Below are 20,798 nucleotides of genomic sequence, written 5' to 3' on the forward strand. Positions count from 1 at the left end.
CCTCCTCCTCCTCCTCCTCCTCCATTTCCACGTCGGGTCGTCGCCCAATTCCTCTCGAGTAACTCGATGCGTCTGTCATCCGTCGTAAAGGGGCGCGACGGCGATTTAATCGGTCAATTACGCAAAGAACTTTAGGGCCGGCCGAAAAACACTCCCCTCTCTCCCTTTCACAAGGGTGTCCCGCAGCGCCGCTTATGAATCGACCGCGACACCCTTTACACGCGTCGCACACCCTTCGTCGCACCCAAAGGGCGCAGCCGACGAAACCCTCGAAATACAGGCCGACGGAAGCCCCCCGTGTGTTACTCGCATTGTGCAGTACTCGAGTCCCGTCTCGCTCCCAATTTATCCCTTTCGCGCAAATCCGACGATGTCTGCGAGAGTTCACGGGGGAGTAGTTTAAAAAACAATTGGGGTGCGGCACTTTTGGGTGGCCCAACGATTCTCGAACAGAGAGTTCGAACTCCGAGATCGAGTCTTGGATCGCTCGGATTCGTCGCTGTGTTAGGCAATAATCGACTACAATATGAACAGATTAAAGTAATCGGCAAGTCAATAATCAAAATTAACCAATCGCCATATATCACGAATAATTTAATCAATTAATGAAGTAAATTATTAAACTTTGATTTGATTGATTATGTACTGATCAATAATTAATTTCATCAGTCAATTAAATTAATCACATATGACACTCGATTGATTAATTTTTAGTTAATTTTTTATTATTTTAGTCTGTTAAAAATTTTTAATCGGTCGATGTGCTCAACACTGTTTGAAAACGGCCATTTAGTAATTACTTCGTAATGGGGAATAAAAAGCTTTTTAATTACATAAGAGATACAGTAGCGCGTGTGTGTGGGTAGAAATAAGAACTGACGATATAAATATATAAACGAATAAATTGAGTGTAAGATATATAGATTTATTTAGACACTCGGTAATCATTTCGTAATCATTTAATAATTATCTTCATATTTATCTAAACGCGTAGTAATCACTCAGTAATCATTTCATAATAAAAAATGAAATACTTTCTAATTATATTATTAAAGGAGAAATTATTATTTCATTCGTTACGTAATAAGGAGAAATAAAGTGGTATGAGAACGGAAATAAAAAATAACAGAAAAAGAGAAGGAGGCGTAAAGAAATAGAAATAAATAGAGATCGCGAGCTCCGCGAAACGACGGCGTGGATCGATCACAAAAATGCAACTGCACATGAAAACAATGAAGCGACGTCGCGTCGCACGTTTGTCGTCGCATCCTCTCTCGTCAGGAAACCGGGAACGAGAATTGTCGGGCGAGACCGCAGGGGCGCGGATACGAGGCGTAGAGATGCGCGACGTCGCTTTTTACTAGCCGCCCACGCGCGCGCTATAAAGTTGCGATATGTAATTATATCTGTCTGTTGGATAACGTCTCACGGAAACACAATATTTTCAGCGAGACGGAAATCGACGCGTCAGAAGGGGGGTGACATGTTTACGGCTACACGGTGGCGAAAAGTATTTTGCACTTGTGCTGGAATCGATTCGCGTAGAACACTTTTGTGTTAAATCTTTGAAACACTCTTTCATGTTAATTTGACATAACCTGTCGTTGTATCCCCGAGTCGAAATTTTGATCCTTTTTTCAGCCTCGCTATTCCATTCAATACCTATTTTGATGCTAAAGAAAGCGAAAAGGGAAATTTCGGACGTTATCAGAGTCAAAGTAGGAGTAAATTGCATCATTAGAATTTGCTATATCTACTTTGCTAACTTACAAGTAACCTAACCTACTCAAAAATTACATTCCGATTTCTTTCTAATTTGGCACGAATGTAAAAGTGCAAAAAAAGATTTAGGTCATATTTTTTCATTTTGGCCCACTTTGAGTTTTACGGGCAATTTATAGCTTTTTAATGTTTTCACTCTTATCATCAACAAGTACAACAAAAATGTATAATAAATAAAATTGAATACAAGATATATTTAAACAGTTTTAACAAAATTGGTATAGCTGAGATACGAACCATTCTAAATTTCTTTAGTCGAGATTTGAATCATTTTTGACAAACTAAGAAATTATTTGTATAAGTAATTTTTTTTTAACTTTCTACATGTTTTGTTTAAACATTTTATTATTTATAATATTAATTATTATATATAATAATTTTATTATTTACAAATAATTTTACACATTTATTTTACACAAATTTACACAATAGTATTCAAGTATTATATTTTTCTGTTAATTTTTGACGTATTGTTTGTGCTATTTCTTCATATTCGCTTTGTCTTAACATGAAAAAATTCGAGTGGATAAATTGGTGTAAAGTGTGTTAAGTTTTGAAGCAACATTCTTCGCAATGTATCGTTCGTGACGTTTGCCTTTTTCTCCTCTCTTAACTCTCACGACGAGTGTGATCAACGATATCGTGGCTAATTTAGCAGTTCATTGCGGATAAGATCGTCCGGGATTATGATTCAAGAGTATTTTACGTAATGTTTACGTTTCTCTTTTATTTCATTACCGTGGGTTCTTATTCCGAGGTATCAATCGCGTGCAATCAGTGACACACTATCAGCATTCATATGGTTGCGTGTATGTGTGTGTAATGTAACGATCCGCGGAACGTTTCAAGAGAGTACGATGATTGTCAGGCCTGCGAAAGACGATCTGTTAGTCTTAAGCTTGCATTAACAGTCGTTACGTGAAGTTTGTCTCACATAAGACACTCAGATTTATATTTACACACTGCAAAGAATTTTGTGTTAAGTTCAACGCATTTTGTACTCCTCAATTTATCCATTCCAGTCCTCGTGTTAATTTAATACTAGGTAGATATATGTAAACAAGTAACGCAAATAATGTTTCGCAAATTAACACAGAAATGCAAAAACACAGTGTTAACGCTTGGAGATAGTGTCTGTATAAGCTCGGCGAAAGATAGTCAAAATAACGCAACGACAATATGTTGAGTTGTGTTAAAAATTTAACACGAAAATTTCAAATACAAAATGTTTCCTTCTTTCAATTTTTCAGTTGAATTATATGATATTACATGACATCATTATATCTGTAATCGCGGCTCGACTGAAGAACTCTCGTCCAACTCTGAACTCAAGTCTGAATATCTCATTTGAGAGAAGTTTCAAGTAACGACTGTTAATATGGGCCTTAGGCTCTGCGTTTCATCGGCTATGAGTCGTAAAATCACACGAAAGGCATTCCTTGTATTTCCGACGTTCGAGCGCCGGAAATAAGTGGCACGTCCGAAGCCCATGGCGGTGTTTCAGCTGACGTGTATCGCGATAGTGCTTATGAGCTTCACCCGATATGAAACGTCTAACGTTTCCGCGTTGATTCACTGTCACTGCGTGCGCGGCTCTCTCTCTCCCTCTCTCTTTCTCTCTCTCTCTCTCTCTCTCTCTCTCTCTCTCTCTCTCTCTCTCTCTCTGTCGCATGGAGTAAGTTAAATATTTAAAAATCTGATAACGCCAAACTGCGTGCGAGGAAAAGATCGCTTCGACTGGCGTTCAGGAGTACATAGTGAAATCGAGATAATTGAACCATCGATTACTTGAAAGATCTATTTAAGAGATAGCGCAAGTGCCTGATCGTGTTGTATTGTGTTTCGGAATGCATTTTGAATAAATTTCACGCTCATGGTGAACTTATGGTAAATTTGCGGATTTACGATAGGATTGCGGGCAAATTTATGAAGTACTTGGCGAAAGTAACACTTGAATGCAATATGCATTTTTCTGTGCGTACACTCTTAGCGAGCATATATGTAGGACGAAATACTTCGTAAGGGAAGAGCCCCATTTAAGAATTTAATTCGCTGCACGTAATCGTCTCGAGTATTTCTCCTCTATTTCACCGTAATCTCCTTCCGTCACGCGACGCCGTTAATTCTAGAAATAATCTTAATTCTAGAGATGTTAGCGAGAATTAAAGTATCAAAAAGAGAGAGTCGTAGGTCTCGCGCAAAGTACATCTTCCAAACGCGCAAGCGCCTCATCCTGTTATCACCCGTTCTCCCCTCCTCTTCGTTCCCCACCTTCGCACACCATAGAATCAGAAGCAATTCCCGTGATACAAAAGGTGAAGGAAAATAAAAAAAGAAACAAAAAAAATGTCGCGTGCACCAAAACAAAAGCACCGTCGAAAAGCGGCCCGTCGAGCGTTTCCACCCCCTGCGGCCCGCTCCGCGCCCTTTCGAGGTCTTCCGGCCCGGCGCGCTCATTACCTCGGTACGTCGTCCGCACGTGCAGCGGCGTGCATGTGCAACGAGCGATGCCTACGCGCCGGTGGATCCTCCACCTCCCCCTCGCTCTCTCCTCCATCTCTTCCTCCTCCAGCTCGCCCTCCCTCCTCCAGCCCCCCTTCCCCCCGGTCTAGTTCGCAGAGCGTATTGATTGAGGTGAATGCACGACGCCGGCGTCGGCGTCGTCGTTTCTCCCGTGCTTCGGGCGCGACGACGGGGGTGGAAGTGCATACGGCACTGCCTGCCGGGGTACCGGCGCTCTGGAGGTGGTGGAGTCTCTCTCTCTCTCTCTCTCTCGCGCGCGCGGCTGCTCTCGCTGGGAAGGGGGAGGAAGCGAGCGAGGGAGAGGGAGAGAGAGAAAGAGCGGAACGGCCAACGAGAGAGTGAGAGACAGAGCGTGAGAGGGAGAGACGGGCACACGAGGCAGGCAGAGGCACACACACCGGTGGAGGAGGCGATATATACTGGCTGGATCCTCGTTCGACCGTCAGTTTCTCGGCCGAACTCGCGGCACCAGCACGCACTGTGAGCCACCGGCGAGCGAGAGCAAGTTCTCAGCTGCGAGCGAGACGCGAGGAGGTCCTCCGAGCCGCGACAGACGGCCCAAGTAGTTTTCGCGAACGAGGGCGAAGAGGAACGGGGTGCGCGCGTTTGCGATTCTCGTTCGGATCCTGAGCGAGAGGGGGTGATATAATCTCGCGCGTCCAGGGAGAGAACCAGCCAGCCGGCTTCCTCGAGGTCGCCTAGGAACACCTTCGTCGAGATTGAGTCCCGGGGGATTGTCATGGCCACCTACGCTGCGTACAGACACGTCGAGCTCGACAATGTCGGATATGGGAAGAAGAGGTAAACAACGGGGAAATAGCTGGAAAGAGGAAGAGAGGAACAGAGAGAGAGGGAAAAAGAGAGAGAGAGAGAGAGAGAGAGAGAGAGAGAAAGTGGGAGCGTACCGCACTGCGGACTTCCCACGGGCGACACTCTCGGTCGCGAACTGCGCGCGTTCAACTTTTCATTCTTTTACTTTGTTCCTACAAAAGTGTCGTCTCACCGCCGCGATTGATTTCCCATGAACGTGGAGAGATTTCAGCGCGTTCCCGTGAAAGAGAGAGGAGAAGAGAGGTGGAGAGGAGCACCGAGTCAATCAATCGATAGCCCGTCTTGTTTGACTTGGGGTAGATGCATCGGCGAATCATCAAGCGCCGATGCACCGGCCTCCAGGGGATACCATCATGGAACAACTCGTTTCCTCGAAGTCTCTCTCACTCTTTTTTCGTTTTCTCCAAACTCAGACGTCAGGATCGTACTGGCTCCTAATTTTCTGCACGGTGCAGCTGTCAGCTTACTTGACAGAAAGATTGAACGAAAGAGCGAGTAAAGACACACATGTCACATAAATTGAGTCACAATGTCGGTCGAACGTTTCGGCTGCCATCTTGGACCATCTTCAGCGAGGAAAAAGTACAACGAAGCAAACAGTGACGGTCAGACTTGACTTTTGTCCCAGCATCCCTTTGCACAATTCCCCTTTTGGATACTCGTACATTCATGGGCAGAAAGGTTGTCCGTCATTTTTCCCGATTCCGCAAACTCATTTATCTTGTCCAGTGAGAAGAGCCCTCCCATTGGAGAACGAATTCTCCCGTTGGAAAGGACGGAGAGTTCGCAAACTTATCTAAAAAATCGCGGTTTGACTTTGTCTGCGAGTGTACACCACAAAAGTCTCCTGCTTCCGTTATCGAATCATTGTTTATCGCGGTCGGTGGTCCCTCTATCGTAATTTTCTCGTCTGAACGCCGTCCTTCGTTAATATCGCGCGACACACTTATCACGCGCATACTTATTGCTCGAAGACATTTAAAAACGCCGACATTTAAATCACTCTTCATCGGGGGAGCGTGAAGTCAGTAATGTTCACCTAGCAGAAGAGGTTGAACTGTTATATCGAACCGGACGTTGTCACACTGTGCACGCTGAGCTGCTGCTCTATCGCGCCTCCTCAGCATCGATCCGACAGACGATGCTATCAGGCCATGGGGATGTTTACCCTATGACGTTGCATCTGAGAGAACCCCCTGCGCTGACTTGTATGCGCTTTCGCGGAGCTCGCTCGGATATCGCGCGACGCAAACCGCGCAATTGCGAGAGTCCTCGGCGGTTCCCTTTCGTCGGATTTTAACGAACCTCCCCCCGTTTCGTATTGATTACGCGCGCAGAATTAACGTTTTACCAGAGCAATTTCGAACAAGTCTTGATTTGACCCCTTACCGTGAAGATTGAAACCCCTTAATTGTCGTCAACAGAACGTCGTCATCGGGACCGGCGTTTCTTCTTAATCGCTTCCGAAAAAATTCGCAACTCTATACGGAAAGAATATAGTTCTTTTCCTTACATAAATTCTTTCCAATTTTACTATGTTTTTTTATATAAGGTGAGAAAATACTCCAAAATATATGATCTTATCTTTAACGGAAATTTTCTTATATGTGGCCTCAAGAGGGTTCTTCTAAAACGAAAAGGAAAATATTCTAGAAAATATTTGTTCTACAATATTCTTTTCTCCTGTTCACTACCTTCCTTTAATCCCTAAGCCGTAAGAAATTAACCAACCATATTATTCTTAAAATAGTCAACTGTGGTTGATCAATTTTTCACGGCTTAAGGATTAAAGTAAGGTTGTGAGAGAGGTTAAAGTTCGAGGAACGCGCGGATATTATCAAATATTAAGATGCGCGGGAATTTAGAAGGAAACGCATAAGAGCAAATAATAAATAGCAATTGCTGAATAATTAATAAATCCCGTTTGATTAAATCCGAGTAAGGGTGCCGACAACTGCTGAGTGCTGCAACGAGTACCGGCTACCGAACATTTTCTCTTCTCACAGCACGAGAGGATAATCAATTGCTGCGAAATGCATCGATCGTTCGGTTACAAAATCTTACGGTGACTTTCGTCACGAAGTCCTCTCCGTTTATTGACTTAATCGTTCGCGCACTCACCAAAGTGAAGCACAAGTTCGCCCGAGCGATTACGTCGCCGCGGCTCTGCCGTAATAATAGCCGGCTAGGGTCGAAATTGCGTTCGCGGGCTGGAGACCTTCCCGAGACGGCGCGTGCCTACAACTGCGATAAAGATTTCCCAACGCGCGCGTGTCGCGCGTAATCCTCTTATTCCTCTCTTCCTTCCTCGGTGTTACGTAAGATTCCGTAAGCCACCGTGTTTTGTTGATCGTGAAAGAAAGAAAGAGAAAGAGAGAGAGAGAGAGGGAGAGAGAGAAGGAGAGGCATAGAAAAGTGGATGTGCGTATATTACACACCGTGGGCGCGCGATGCTGGTTTTTGTTTCCGAGCGAGCAGACGTAGCGGCGTAGGGCGCAAGCGGATGCGCTTAAGCCGATTATTTATAAGCAGCGCCGCGGAGTATATAGTTCTATGCAGTATATGGAAACGTAAGAACGGAGCGGAACGCGTGCGGTTGTTCCGTCCGCCAACCGTGACAGGTCTGATCGATTTACATCCAGCCAGTCATCGAGCTCTCGAGCCCGCAACGAGCACCAGCGCGATGCCAGCGAGACGTTGTTGCACACTCCGTCGACGATTCGTTGACATCGCCGCGGAGGCGCCCGGCCGGGCGTGATCTCGGCGAAATATTCATCTCGCGGTAATCGGATATCCGTGTGGTGTACGATCCCCGGATGGCTCCCCTAGACGCGATAGAGAACCTACACGAGAAGAAAAGACGCGTCGCAGCTGCCGCAGCTAATCGCGCTTTGCTGAAAATGCATTCGCCGCTGCGACGAAAAATCCAGTCAGAGAGAGAGAGAGAGAGAGATAGAAAGACAGGTGTATATAAATTTATATGTATATAAATTTGACAGCGACTTCGCGCATCACACAGTCGATTTGCGAAAATTTGCATCCCTCATGAATGATCCACCTGTATTTGTCACAGATAATGACGAAATAGAAATACGACAGAAGTGCGAGAGAGATTAGGAACATTTTCTCGAAACAGCACGTGAGATATGAAGTATGAATATATGAAAATTGCATTGTAACTTTGGAGTAAATTTGTTGGCGCGCATCAATGTGACGAAAAGTCTACATTAATGCATGATGCAAGTAAATTCAATGATTATAATTCGACACAGTATATTCACTTCATAAATGCAATTACAGAAATCGCGTAGTTTCCGACCGTCTCATGTTGTGATGATAATCAGGGGAATCCGTCTGAAAATTCGCTGCTGTGACTAAAACTTTTGCTACTGTTGCCACTCTGCATCGGCTTCATAGCTAAATATTCGCCTACTGGCAGTTGTACTCTCAGATATCCATATGTTACAATGAGATCCAGCTAGCGTGCGTAGATTCTTGCTGCCGCAGTTTAACTTCTTTTTTTCCGGCGTAGACGTGTGTACCTTAATAGAGGGGGAGGAGAGGTACTTCCGGGGTCTTTCTTCTCTTTGTCGCTCGTTCTTCTCGGAGCGGGCGCGATCGACGTCTGGAAACCATTATCTTAATCAGTGCAGAAACGCGAACATTCAGATCGCCTGGCCGTGATAAGCACGCGCAATAGTCAATTTGTTAGCCAGTTCGATTGAGCTCAGATCGGTGCTCCCAGTGCGCGCGACAGGCTTTATCGGGATAACTCTCAGGAAACACCACTTCCCTCGAAGGATATTGATAACGAAGTGACGCGCGGTTGGCAGATAGCAGGCAGGAGAAACGAAACGTAGATGGTTTTTTCAATGTGCAAATTTTCACCGACGAAACGACAACGTGTTTCGTTACGACATATCTGTTGGATCAGATAATTTCGTTTATCACCCAGAAATACAAAGCTATTGTATTCTTGACGCACGCAATCTCCAAAAGCACGCGTCGCGTGAAATTATCTAATTATCAAAGGCTCGTTTCTTTCTCTCTCCTTCCTTCTCTTTCTTTCTCTCTCTCTCTCTCTCTCTCTCTCTCTCTCTCTGCAATGTGCGGAGTAAGCTGGACGTAAACTGGAGCAAGAGATACAAGTAATTGATTTCGCTTACGTCTATAATCCAATTCCCTTACATCGGAAGTATCTCTTTCAAGTGAGAGAAACAGTTCCGGTAAGGAAGCTGGAGCATAGGCATGAGCAAAATAAAGGATTTCTATCTCTTACTCCAACTTGCGCCAAGCGTGCTCCACGTGTAGATCAGCCTTGACATTCGCGGAGCAGCGACCGAGTTTGCGCGAGTTTCCGAATATTCGACGCGTGTCATTCGACGTTCGTCATTTGAAGTGCGCGCTACGCTCATTTTTTGACACGCACGTGATCGTTCTCCGTGCAGGAAAGCCCGAATATCCCTTCTAAGTTTTGGCTCGGACTGGTTTCTTTTTAATAACGAATAAAACGACAAAGCCGTGCCCGCTCAGATCATTAATTAAGAGACGATATATCGAGAGGAGGAAGTGAAGAAGAAGGGTGCTGCGGTGCAGCTGGATTTAGAAAGCGTGACTTGTTCCGTGCCTTATCGAGCGTCGTATGTACGCATCGCGAAAAGGATGGCGAGCCTTCTTGCGCCTGATTGCTCGACGCGTTTTCTTCCTCTCGTTTCTTTTTTCTTCACGCGACCATTCATGCGAAAATTAATCGGCCGGTGAATCTCGCGTGGCTAACCGACTCTCCGCGCCGAGGAGCTGAGCTGTGAGCTCGACAAGAAAGGGGCGAGCAAAAAACGGACTGGTAATTAGACGCAAAAATCAACACTTTCTACCGATCCAAACGAAGTGTGTATCGCGGTTACTCCGTGGAGTAGCCACGGGATTTTCCTTCATTTCTGTTTTTCCTGTTTCGCGTTATCGCGTCACGGCCGATAGATATGAGGCTCGCGACATCTTTCCGCCTGCCGCCCCCTTCCCCTCCCCGGAGAATCCTTTCGAGGTCGCGCGGGTCGAGGAACTTTGCGCTCGAATCTGACGTTTCCGACAGGCTCGCTTTACGGTAAAATTACACGTTCGGCCGCGAGTTGATCGCGGGCACGAAATCGACTATACATTCGCCGGTACTAATTGACGAGAGCAGCTCCTCTCGTGGGTGTCCGTTGACCTGGCATGGCTGTGCCGCGCGGGTGACTCGATTTGAGGGAGAGTCCGGGGAATCTTGGCGAAAAGAACGCGCCTCCGCCACCGCCGACGTCGAAGGATTTGTGCAATTGAGCTTCGTTAGAGCGTGGTCAACGCCCTCGCGTAACTGACGCGTTAGCTGACGCGCGAGCGACGGCAATTACGACGGATGTCACCGCGCTTAATTACCGCCGGCATGATTTCGCAGGGGCCGTGCGCGCCAGTTTGCCTCTCGCACGGTGAACGTCTTCCCAGGTGAGAACAACTCTGCCCGCCGAAAAGTGCCGAAGCAAAGGCCGTTAATTGTCCCTGACAACGACAACGACGCGCGTTTTCGCTTCGCGTTAAACGGAAAGTCACCGGCGACAGGACGAACTGCCAGCGGACATTAACTAGAGAGATGCCCTCTGCCTGTCCTGCTTTCATGTAACCTATATTTTCCGCGAGCTCTTAAAGAGTGACTATGCAAAATTTGGTTCAGATCTACACTAACAGAACATTATAGTTGCTTCGGCGTCAACTATACTCTTGTGAATTTAGCCACAAAAATAGTTAGAAAAACCATTGTTAAGTGTTATTAGAAAGTGTTATTAGAAAGATGGTTTTTCTAATTATTTTTGTGGTTAAAATCACAAAAAAGTATAGTTGACGCCGAAAACAACTATAATTTTCTGTCAGTGTATCAAAGGCTTTCTTTACACTGTTAAATCCGTAGTGTCAAATTATACTCAATTTCAGGTTATTTTTAACCATTCCTATAAATCGCCACTGCTCCTACTAAATATGTCGTTAATTTAACTAATGTAACGGAGTTAAATAATTTAACTTAAGAAATGTATTAAATTTCACTAAAATTTAATTTATTTTTTATTATGTGCACGTTAATGTAACCTTTGTTTTAGTAAAAAATGACTTAATATTGTTTTAAATGGGTTGATTAGATGTGGTTGTTTTTTTGAACACATGTTTTGTGTTAAAATAGTAAATTTTGACACACATGATAGTTAAAAATAACTAAATATTATTTAACTCAAGAAATTTGTTTAAATTTGACCCTCCAATATTTAACAGTGTAGCGTAAAAATAGGTGTTGAATGGAACAGGCTAAAACACTGAAAATAGGATCAAGATTTCGACTCAAGACTGTCTCCGAATTTTTCGGGATTATGATTTTCCGTAAAATCGTCTCCAACTTTCTGAGTTTTGAAATTTGGATTTTCATGAACGATCCACTATTTATTGTCCACCTCGCCGCCACGACGGCAGTTACTCTCGAATCGCGATTATTCTCGCAACGGGAGATCCGCGGTGTATTATACGCCGCGGAATTCGTCTCTTTCGCGCACGCCGTTGATAATGACTTCGTGGCCGGCTGCTCGAATTAATTGCGACTGCGATCGGCGTGCGAGATTAGCGGAGGAGACTTTACGCCACTGAGTTAACGGCACGGCCGTTCTGAATGGGAGAACTCCGTGGAAGTTATATCGCGCCGCCATTCAAGCGTTACTCCGCTCGCAAGGAGTAACTCGCTCTTCGTGCAAGGCGCGTTTATATCACGAGCTAATTAATGCACTCGGATTATCGAGACGCTCGCGAGCGCTGCCGAATTCCGAGTGACTTTCGCGGAAATTGATGCATCCATCACGATGTATCCGCGTGTTAGGCGATGATACGGAACGAGCCAGGCATAATACCGCGTCTCTTGTGGCGCGTATCAATTCCCGAACATTTCTCGCGATACCAGCAGCAGGTGTTCACATTTTTGCACACGCGCGTGCTCGCGCAATCGTACGGTGTATGTGTGTTCCCGTTCAACCTATCGTCGTGAAGTTTGTTAAACCTGTGTCGGACTAGATATTGCGGATCGGTGATTACGGCTCGGAGATTAATCGTATGAGTATGTTGGCTAATGAATGCTCCAACTTCCTTGTTCTTTTCTTAATCTTCTTAACGTTTGTCCTTTTCTTCATTTTTTAAATATCTGTTTTCCCTTGATTTTCTTAATGTCCTACACTCTGAAAGATAGATCAAGTAGTGTCCTTTAGAAAGATATAACTGTTGAACTTTATACTTTTATATTATATAAGTTTCATTTTATATTAAAAAAAAAAATATATAGTATTTGTCCAGAGAAGGAATTTTCTCCTATTTATTTAATATAATAATGATAAGGATTTGACGAGTCGACTAATTTCAATCTCCATTCGTTTCATCCCGATTAGTCAAGTTCCAAGTTTACTTTATCCGCGATCCTCAATCTACAATAATTAGGTCCGTATTAAATTATTACTTGAAACTCGTCTCAAGTGAGATACTCAGATTTGAATCAGAGTTTTGAATTAACTTTTGAGTTTTGAATTAAATTAAGTTTTGAGTTTTGAGTTGTGTGCGAATTAGAATTTAAATTTGAATGAGAATTTGAATTAAAGTTATATACGAGAATTTTTCAGTTAAATCACGCAGTTACAGCTATAAATGTCACGAATATCATATCATATTCGGCTGAAAGACTTGGATTTGAGTAAAAATCTGAGTATCTCACAAGTTTTAAGTGACATCTATTGATACGGGCTTCAGTCTGATGCAGACACCGTGATATCGTCTCGATCGAGACCGATGCGTATCGGCCGGTCAGCGAGATGAGCATTGACGGCGTGCTCGCTCATCGATGCTTCATCGTTACAATGCTTTCTCTATTGGAAGCTCGATACAGTGGCGGCTTTGTGCTCGGGTGATAAACAGACGCCGATCTTCTCGGGAGCGACCGAGCTTCTTTGTAACCTGTTCCACGTTACACGAGCTACTTGAAAAACAGGAATTGCTAACTGCGACCCTGCCCTCGTCACGTACTGTCGAGTATCGCGTCTGCCAGGCCGGAAAGAAAAGTTTTGCCGATTTCACTCTGGCGTCTTATTCCTCCACCTCCAAACTTTTGACTCCCGATTCTTACGCCGCGAGAAATCATTTCAGGACGTGGAATTTTTTTACCCAAGTAATATTGACTATCTTATTTCAAGTTAATTTGTCATTATTCAGTTATAACGTGGCAATAGTTTAGTTGCTTGGTTATTTAGTTACAGTTTTATAATTGAAAAGTTTGACTATCTCGTCATAACTTAATAGTAGACTATTAAGTTGTAGTGATAGACTCAAAAAAGTTGTACAGAAAAATATTCTACTGATGAGAAAAGCAATTAGTTCTTTTGCCTTCTCATAATGGTTTTTTTAGTAGCGTTAATAGTTATTTTCAACATATGAAATATTTTCTTGATAGCAGTTTTAAAATACACTCACCAAAAATTTTGGAAAAACCCTCTATCGTATACTTAAAGAAAGAATTTATTTTTTTTACAAGAATATTATGAAACTTTATGGAAGAAGTTGATTAAAGTTCGATTTTTTTTTAACATCACTTTTAACATCACTTGATTGAAATGCTAAGCTGGGATTCAGAATGTATTTGGAATAAATTTGATGCTTATGAGAACTTATGAACGACTTGTGGATACGTAAATTGATGAGATGCCTGAAACATTTCCTTGCGCGCGGTGTATATTTTTCCGCGTACAGATTCTCTTCCCTCATTAAGTTTCAATCGCGATAATAGTCAGGAACGGACGATACGGTATCGTCATGTTAGAAAAAGAACAATTACGTTATTCTACACGTACGAGGAACGACGAGCGCTCGTCGCGTGTACGATCGTAGAGGAAAAAAGCTTGCGACATCGACGGAGGCATTAGCGCAATTAATCGAGTAATTCGCGTCGTTTAGGGCGAGCGGCGACCAAACAGGGGACCAATGTCAATTTCATTGGAGAGGATACCTTAAACGGGGCGGGGTCTAATTCACGTGTAATTATCAATCGACAATTAGGCTGCTTAACGAGCCCTTCTCTTCACGAGGGTAATAAGCCGGCGTGGGCCGCGCATTTTTTCCAGCCACGACCGTATCCCCCGTTCGCCGTGTCTATTCCTTTGTTCAATAATTAGTACCATTAGGCTGATTAGTCCGATTAGTCCAATCGACCGGTGGATCAGTTACAACGTTTGAGTGGCTGAGAATTCTGGCGGCAATAATTACTCAATTACGCATCGAAGGAGATCGATCAAAATTACTAGAATGCGTGCAATAACGGCACATAAAATCTTATAAGCGGCAGCACATCGCGTAAATAAATTATCAGATTATTTTGTATGTAATTGCTGTGTGACAGCCGCGCGAATTTTCTGGAATTTTTGCAGTTCCGAACACGACACGAAAAACAAAAGAAGACGTTTTTTTTGTTCAAGTGTCTATAATTTGCAAACATTCGTCTCGCTCGCTTCCGATTTTAGTCACCATATTCTTCGATTTTATTTCCTTCGGTACCGATCATTGAGTTATCATCTTCGTTTTATTCAACGTTCAATTCTACTGATTTGTATTCTCTCGTATTATTCTCTCTCCTTCCTTTCTCTCCTGGTGATTTTGTAAATTAACGTTATGTCGGATGAACGATATCCATCAGATTGGAGATTAGGTGAATAATCGTATGAGCATGAGTTGGCCAATGAGCGCATCGACCTCCTTGTTTTTTTCTTAATTTTTTTTTAATGTTTGTTTATTTCTTACTTTCTTAATGTCTCATGATATACCTTCAAAGATAGATTAATTCTTTGGAAAGATATTCTGAAACCTACATCCATTTTTTTTTATTTTATTTAATTTTTTTTATAGCCTTACTATTCCATCCAACATCTATTTTGACATTCTGAAGCCTATAATACAACTTATTTTGACGCTAAAGAAAGTGAAAAGGGAACACGGTAAAAAATAATTTGTTGGCCCAGCAAATTTTCTGCTGGTCTAGCAAAATCTTTTCGTTATTACATGGACAGCAAAAAGATTTGCTAAGAGTACTAATCACTATTTGCTGGATATAATTTGCTGAATCTACAAATTATTTTGCTGTAAGAACCATGATGGATTTATATAAGCAATTGCAGTTTTGCTCCGATAGCAAATAAATTTGCTAAGGATACATTATTTTGCATCAATAGCAAATTAACGTGATTCTTAGGACAAATACACTCAACAAATTTTTTCTATCTTGGCAACGAAACTACTTCTGCTTTGATAATTTGTAAAATTAGTTACGTCTAAAATTATCTTACGTCTAAAATTAGTTACTAAATCTTTTTGATGTCACTATGAATATATAGTAGCAACGACGATTTTGCTAAGAGAGCAAAATTATTTTTCTCCGTGAAATTTCGGGCATTATCAGAGTCAAAGCAGGAGATAAATTGTATTATTAAAATTAAGCCTACTTTTCTAACTTAGCTCCTACTGTATTGCAGAATTCAAGATTTAACATAGGGCCAAGATTTCGACTCGAGTTTGTCTAGAAGGAATTTTCTGCGCGATCGACATGCGTAACTTTTTGTGTTATCTTAATCGGCTTTTAGGTGACTTTCCCCGAACGCACTCATTGATAGTCACGAATTAAGATATCAGGGAGAAGCGAGTTAAGGTAATCGTCCGTGCGTTCGACGGAAACCGGACAAAAGCGTATTAACTCCCCGGCGTTCTATAGCACCGCGCTGGCACCAGAATGTAATCGCGTGCGCGACTGCATTAGCAGTTTCGAGCGAGGTCCGCGGGGCGTGCGTTGAAACGGAAAGCGACAAACGGCTTCTCGAACGGCGACGCTTAAAGCTCGCCGTCTCGCGAAACGTCACGGCGAAACTCGCACGCGATTCTCCCTTCCGTTTCCTCTCCGCATCCTCCGTGTAAAACGAGTCGCGAAGTCCCCCGTGTTCGCGTCTGGCGTCCGCACGCGTATCGAAAGCGTGTCGTGTTACGCGCAACGAGAGATCCGTTCGCTGACCGACCGATAATCCCTCGGCCTATAGGAAGGGGACTTTCTTGTTCCGAAAATATTTTAGTATGTTAATCTTCAAGTCAGATTATACAGCGATTATAAACGAAGATAAGTTAGGACATTTTTATAATATATAATTTTATATGTGTGTGTGTGTGTGTGTGTGTGAATTATAAAAATATTTTTATAATACACACACACATAAAAATATTTATGATAAAAAAAAATATATATATAATATTTTTATAAATATTTTATATAAATATATATATTTATAAAAAATAAATATTTATAATACATACACATATAAATATTTATTATATTATATTAATATATAATATAATAAATATTTGTATAATAAGTATTTTTATATGATTTGACGAGGATAATCCGTATCTAATTTTAGTAAATAAAAACTACCGGATTAAGTAAAATTAAATTATTACTATCATGTTATTAATTTTTTTATTAATTATTGTTCTTGAAGTAACAAGTTTTCAGCTTGTGCATCTGTCGGAATTGTTTAAAAACAATTTCTATATAAATCTTATTTTTTATGTGTGTGTCTGATTTAAAAGAAGAGAAGTTATTTCTTTATGTCTGATATAAAAGAAGTAAAAGACAAAAATCTAGCTCGACGTTCTAAATTTCCTCAGTTTTTATTAAGAAAAAAAAGGAAAGCAATAGACGAAAATCTTGCACAACAAAGTTGTTATAAATTTCATCAGCTTTCATTAAAAAAAAGGGAAGTAAAAGATGAAAATCTGACTCGACAAAGTTGTTATAAATTTCATCAGCTTTTATTAAAAAGAAAGCATCAAAATTGCCTCAAATTTCGAGATAGTAGCTTCTTCTGAAACATGAAATTTAATCCTACTGTGCGACGGTTCTCCTCCTCGTCGGTGAATGGGGTTACTCACCCTCGCGTTGGCGTTCGCGGAGAGCTTCCATGTCCGCGCGCACGAAAAGTGTGGCTTCCGCATCTCTTCGCGGACACGAGTTCTCCTCGAGGCTTCGCGAGAAAGTGGATATCGCGGACGTTTGGCGCGCCGGAAGCCCCGCGGGTGAAACGTGTCGTCTCGTCCTTAACCCTTTCCTGTGCCCGGCGACTCCCAGGTCACGGTAATCACAGAATATCGCCAATTGCGCTCAGCTTTCTTCTGATTCACTGTCCGTCCGTCATTGCTAGCTAACCTATCCATATGCAATGTTGTTGGATTCTGTGAGAGCTGAACGAATATCCAATTCGTTCACCAACTTGCGCAGAAAAATCCGCGGAAATTTCAACTTAATCACGCAAATCTGTTTGCAGAGATTATTTTTTTCGCGCTGTTGTCTCTTATAGTTAAGGCTTTTCTTTATCTTTGCAGAGATATAAAAAATGATCAATATCCATTCTTACACATTGCAATTCGCGGAAGGATGCGATTTAATTAAAATTTCCCCGGCAATTCTTGATCTTCATTCTTCGTCGTGTCTTGAAAGTAAAAAAATGACTGGCTGGACGGTGATTGCTCGGCAACTTGTGCGACACGTTCCATTAATGCGCTTCCGCCAACTTTCCCAGTTGCTGCTGCAACTCTGCAGCACGTTGCGGCCTTATCATTCGCGAGTCGCTTATCACCGATCGTGTCAATTGCGACGAACGCGACGTAAAATATTGCGGCCACCGCGCAAAGTATTTCACTCGCGGTGGTTTTAGAGACCATAAACAACCGATGTCGTCGTGTGTCGACTGTGCGCGCGCGTGCGGAAGCTTTCTAGCGGTTCAATCAAGGCGGAACTCGAAGATAGGCATTAGCGTAAATTGCGCCGTCGTGATAAACGTAACGTGACTGTGCTCGCGATGATTAAAGTCGCGGAGTTCGATGCAAAGCGATTGTTAGGGTCGATAGAAGTGAGAGAGGCAGAGAAAGGGTGGGCGAAAGAGAGAAAGAGAGTGAGAGAAAAGACAAGTCGCGAACTCTAATCTCTAACTCAGACACGGTAAGCGATCCGATTATAGCTAATTGTCGTGAACGGCAGAGACAGACGCGTCGTTGCTATCGCCGACTGATACCATATGATTGTCCTTTTAAGTGCTCGCATTTCCGAGGCCCGGCCTTTGAAACCCGCACATAATTGCGCATAAAACAGCAAAAAAAAGAAAAGCAAAGTATCGCGACAAAATAACTCTTTTGACAAAAATATATATAAATACAATTAAAGTTTGATTATAAAATTGAAGTTAGAAATTGATAGAAATGAAACATTGATGAAAACTTTAGTCAATTTTTGAAGCATCAAATAAAAATTTAAAATTCAAATCACATAAAGTTTGAGTAGAAACACAATCATCAAAAAATCACAAAATTAAATAAATTGAATTTAATTTTCGGCAACATTCCGTAACATATAATTATATGATTATAATTCGTTATGCGATAAAATTGAAACAAAGGGACGGAAATGGAGCGTGTTTCGGAAATTGCAGAATTGCGGTACACGAGACTGATGCCGCGTGTCTCACGATAATAAACTGTCAATTTCACGAGAACACGGCGCTGAGTCTTCTATTCGTTATTCAGAGAAATCGCAAGATTGATTACGTGGGCGATGCTAACCACCACCATTCCCCTTTTAACTGACGTGCACTTAGGCATTTTGAGGGTCAAGTGTCCACGGTGTAACACCACCTACAACTACACCTTCGTTGCGCTCGGCGCCTTCGCGGGGCGCATCGACTCTGCATACATTAAAGTCTGTTCCTGCCGTGATAGATCGGCCGATAGGATGCGCCGTGTAAGGCATTCGGATTGCCACTTTTGTGGGCGATCATCGCGGCCGATATTACGTTCGCGAGCGAGACTACACACCTCTCCTCCTCTCTGGGCCGTGTCGCCGCGCCTTTTGAGTTACATTGTTGCTCGTTTCTCAAACGAAATAACACGCTCGCGTTTGGCGGGACGAGGCGCACTCGGAACAAATGTTTACTATTCGTGACTGTGATCGTGCAGTAAAACAATCATAGAGTCGGGAGAGCCAGTTTTGTGTAAGTAAAGAGACTACAGCGTGTACAATAATCTTATATTTTTGCATTTCACTCAGCTGCATTAAAACCCGGTCGAGAGGTAGCTGAGAGCAATTGACCGAGTAAAAGCCTCCTACGAAAGACTTTCTGTTCACGAGTTTTTCATCCGGCTTCCCGGTAACAGAAAATTCAGTTACACCAACAAGAGTTATTTTCTCGGTGTGCAATATCTCCTCCGTGTACAAGTCAATCGGATCCGCGACATGCCAATCGCTTTTATCGAACTCCATGTACCGTCGAACACAACCGATCTCTCTCTCTCTCTCTCTCTCTCTCTCTCAAACGCATTCTCTCGACGATTGCTCCTATTATCGTTCGATTAAAACGTTTGCACAAGGACAGGCCGCGTGCGTCGGCGGCGCTCGATGGAGCAGCGCGTTTCACCTTCGCGCTCCGCTGGCACGAATGAAACGCGTGCAGCGCACTTGCGGAACGCGATACGACGAGATCAGCCTCATACCGGCAGGCTTCTCGCGATAGGAGCGAAAGGTGGTGGCCGCGTATATAACGTCGCTCTGCGATCTCTACCGTGGCGGCGGTTGCCCCGGAAAATATTCGATCGAGCAGATCGCCGCCGTCCGGCCGTGTCCATTCGCGACGGATTTCTACCCAGCGCTCAGCTCTAATAACCCGCAATCTTATTCGCGTCCCGCGCCTTCCTATCGGCGTGTAATGGAAAGCGATTGAAAGCGAACGACGTCGGGAAGTAAATTTCGATAGCTGGCCGGGATAGATCGGCTCGGCTCGGTCGACCGGCTGGCCGGCTGGCTAGCTGGCTATCGAAACTATTATCCGCTCGTTAAGCTTCGGCAGAGCCGAGAGAGATGAGGAGAACGAGCGGGTAACCGGATGAGAGTCCGTCGCTCCTGCGAGTCGAGGGCTTCAGGATAAATCGACGATTTCTCCGGAACCGAATAAGACGATCGTTTATCGTTGCTCGTCGATCGAGCGGGGCGCAGGCGTAATTGGCCAATTAGTTAATTTCTCATAAAGTCCAGCCCGTCGTCGACTCCGTTCAGCGAGGAGGAGACCCCTTTCCCCCAGGCCCCTTCCTGGGCCAGGCACGAGCGAGAGTCCGTCGCGATTCATCGCGGCGTCTGAGGAGCCTCGCGGGCTCCCAGACGGCGACACGAGCCTTCCTTGTAAAGTCGGTCGGCCGATCGATAGGGACGCTATTACTACCGTCGCGACCGAATCTATTTACGTGTCTCCCCGCGGTAATCGCGATCGACGACGTAATCCCCGCTGTCAGGCCGATTGCCGGTCAGCCTGTATCGTCCGACTCTCTCCTATCGAAAGTGGATCGTCGGGGCGCGATTAACCGCGGATTACAGCGCTCTTCAATTACGTTTGCGTCACACTCGCGGATTACCGTTCACTGTAAGCCGCGGTATTAATCGTAATCGCTGGCTGCGCCGATACCGCGCGCGAGATCGGATTTCGACGTTGTCGTCGTCGCCGTCAGTTGGCCCATCGTGCCGATCAATCACAGACAGCGAGGGT

The 20,798-nt window shown here is 43.6% G+C and overlaps 1 protein-coding gene across 5 annotated transcripts in view; it reads left to right on the forward strand.

The window, feature by feature from the left end:
- LOC116849304 (microtubule-associated protein Jupiter) overlaps nucleotides 1–20,798 on the forward strand; it is a 140,370-nt gene that overhangs the window by 85,924 nt on the left and 33,648 nt on the right. Inside the window, exon 1 of one of the 5 annotated variants that reach the window (XM_032826296.1) lies at nucleotides 4,729–5,106. The exons of 3 other annotated variants lie outside the window; for them this stretch is intronic. In XM_032826296.1, the coding sequence (XP_032682187.1) occupies nucleotides 5,045–5,106 (62 nt within the window). In that variant the 5' untranslated portion in view covers nucleotides 4,729–5,044. Of the gene's footprint in view, nucleotides 1–4,728; nucleotides 5,107–20,798 lie in introns of those variants that run through there. One more of the 5 variants, XM_032826301.1, reaches the window with a different exon arrangement.

This window comes from Odontomachus brunneus, unplaced genomic scaffold (assembly GCF_010583005.1).
Source record: "Odontomachus brunneus isolate Ranch 3 - 2012 unplaced genomic scaffold, Obru_v1 Obru_scaffold_110, whole genome shotgun sequence".
NCBI lineage: Eukaryota > Metazoa > Arthropoda > Insecta > Hymenoptera > Formicidae > Odontomachus > Odontomachus brunneus.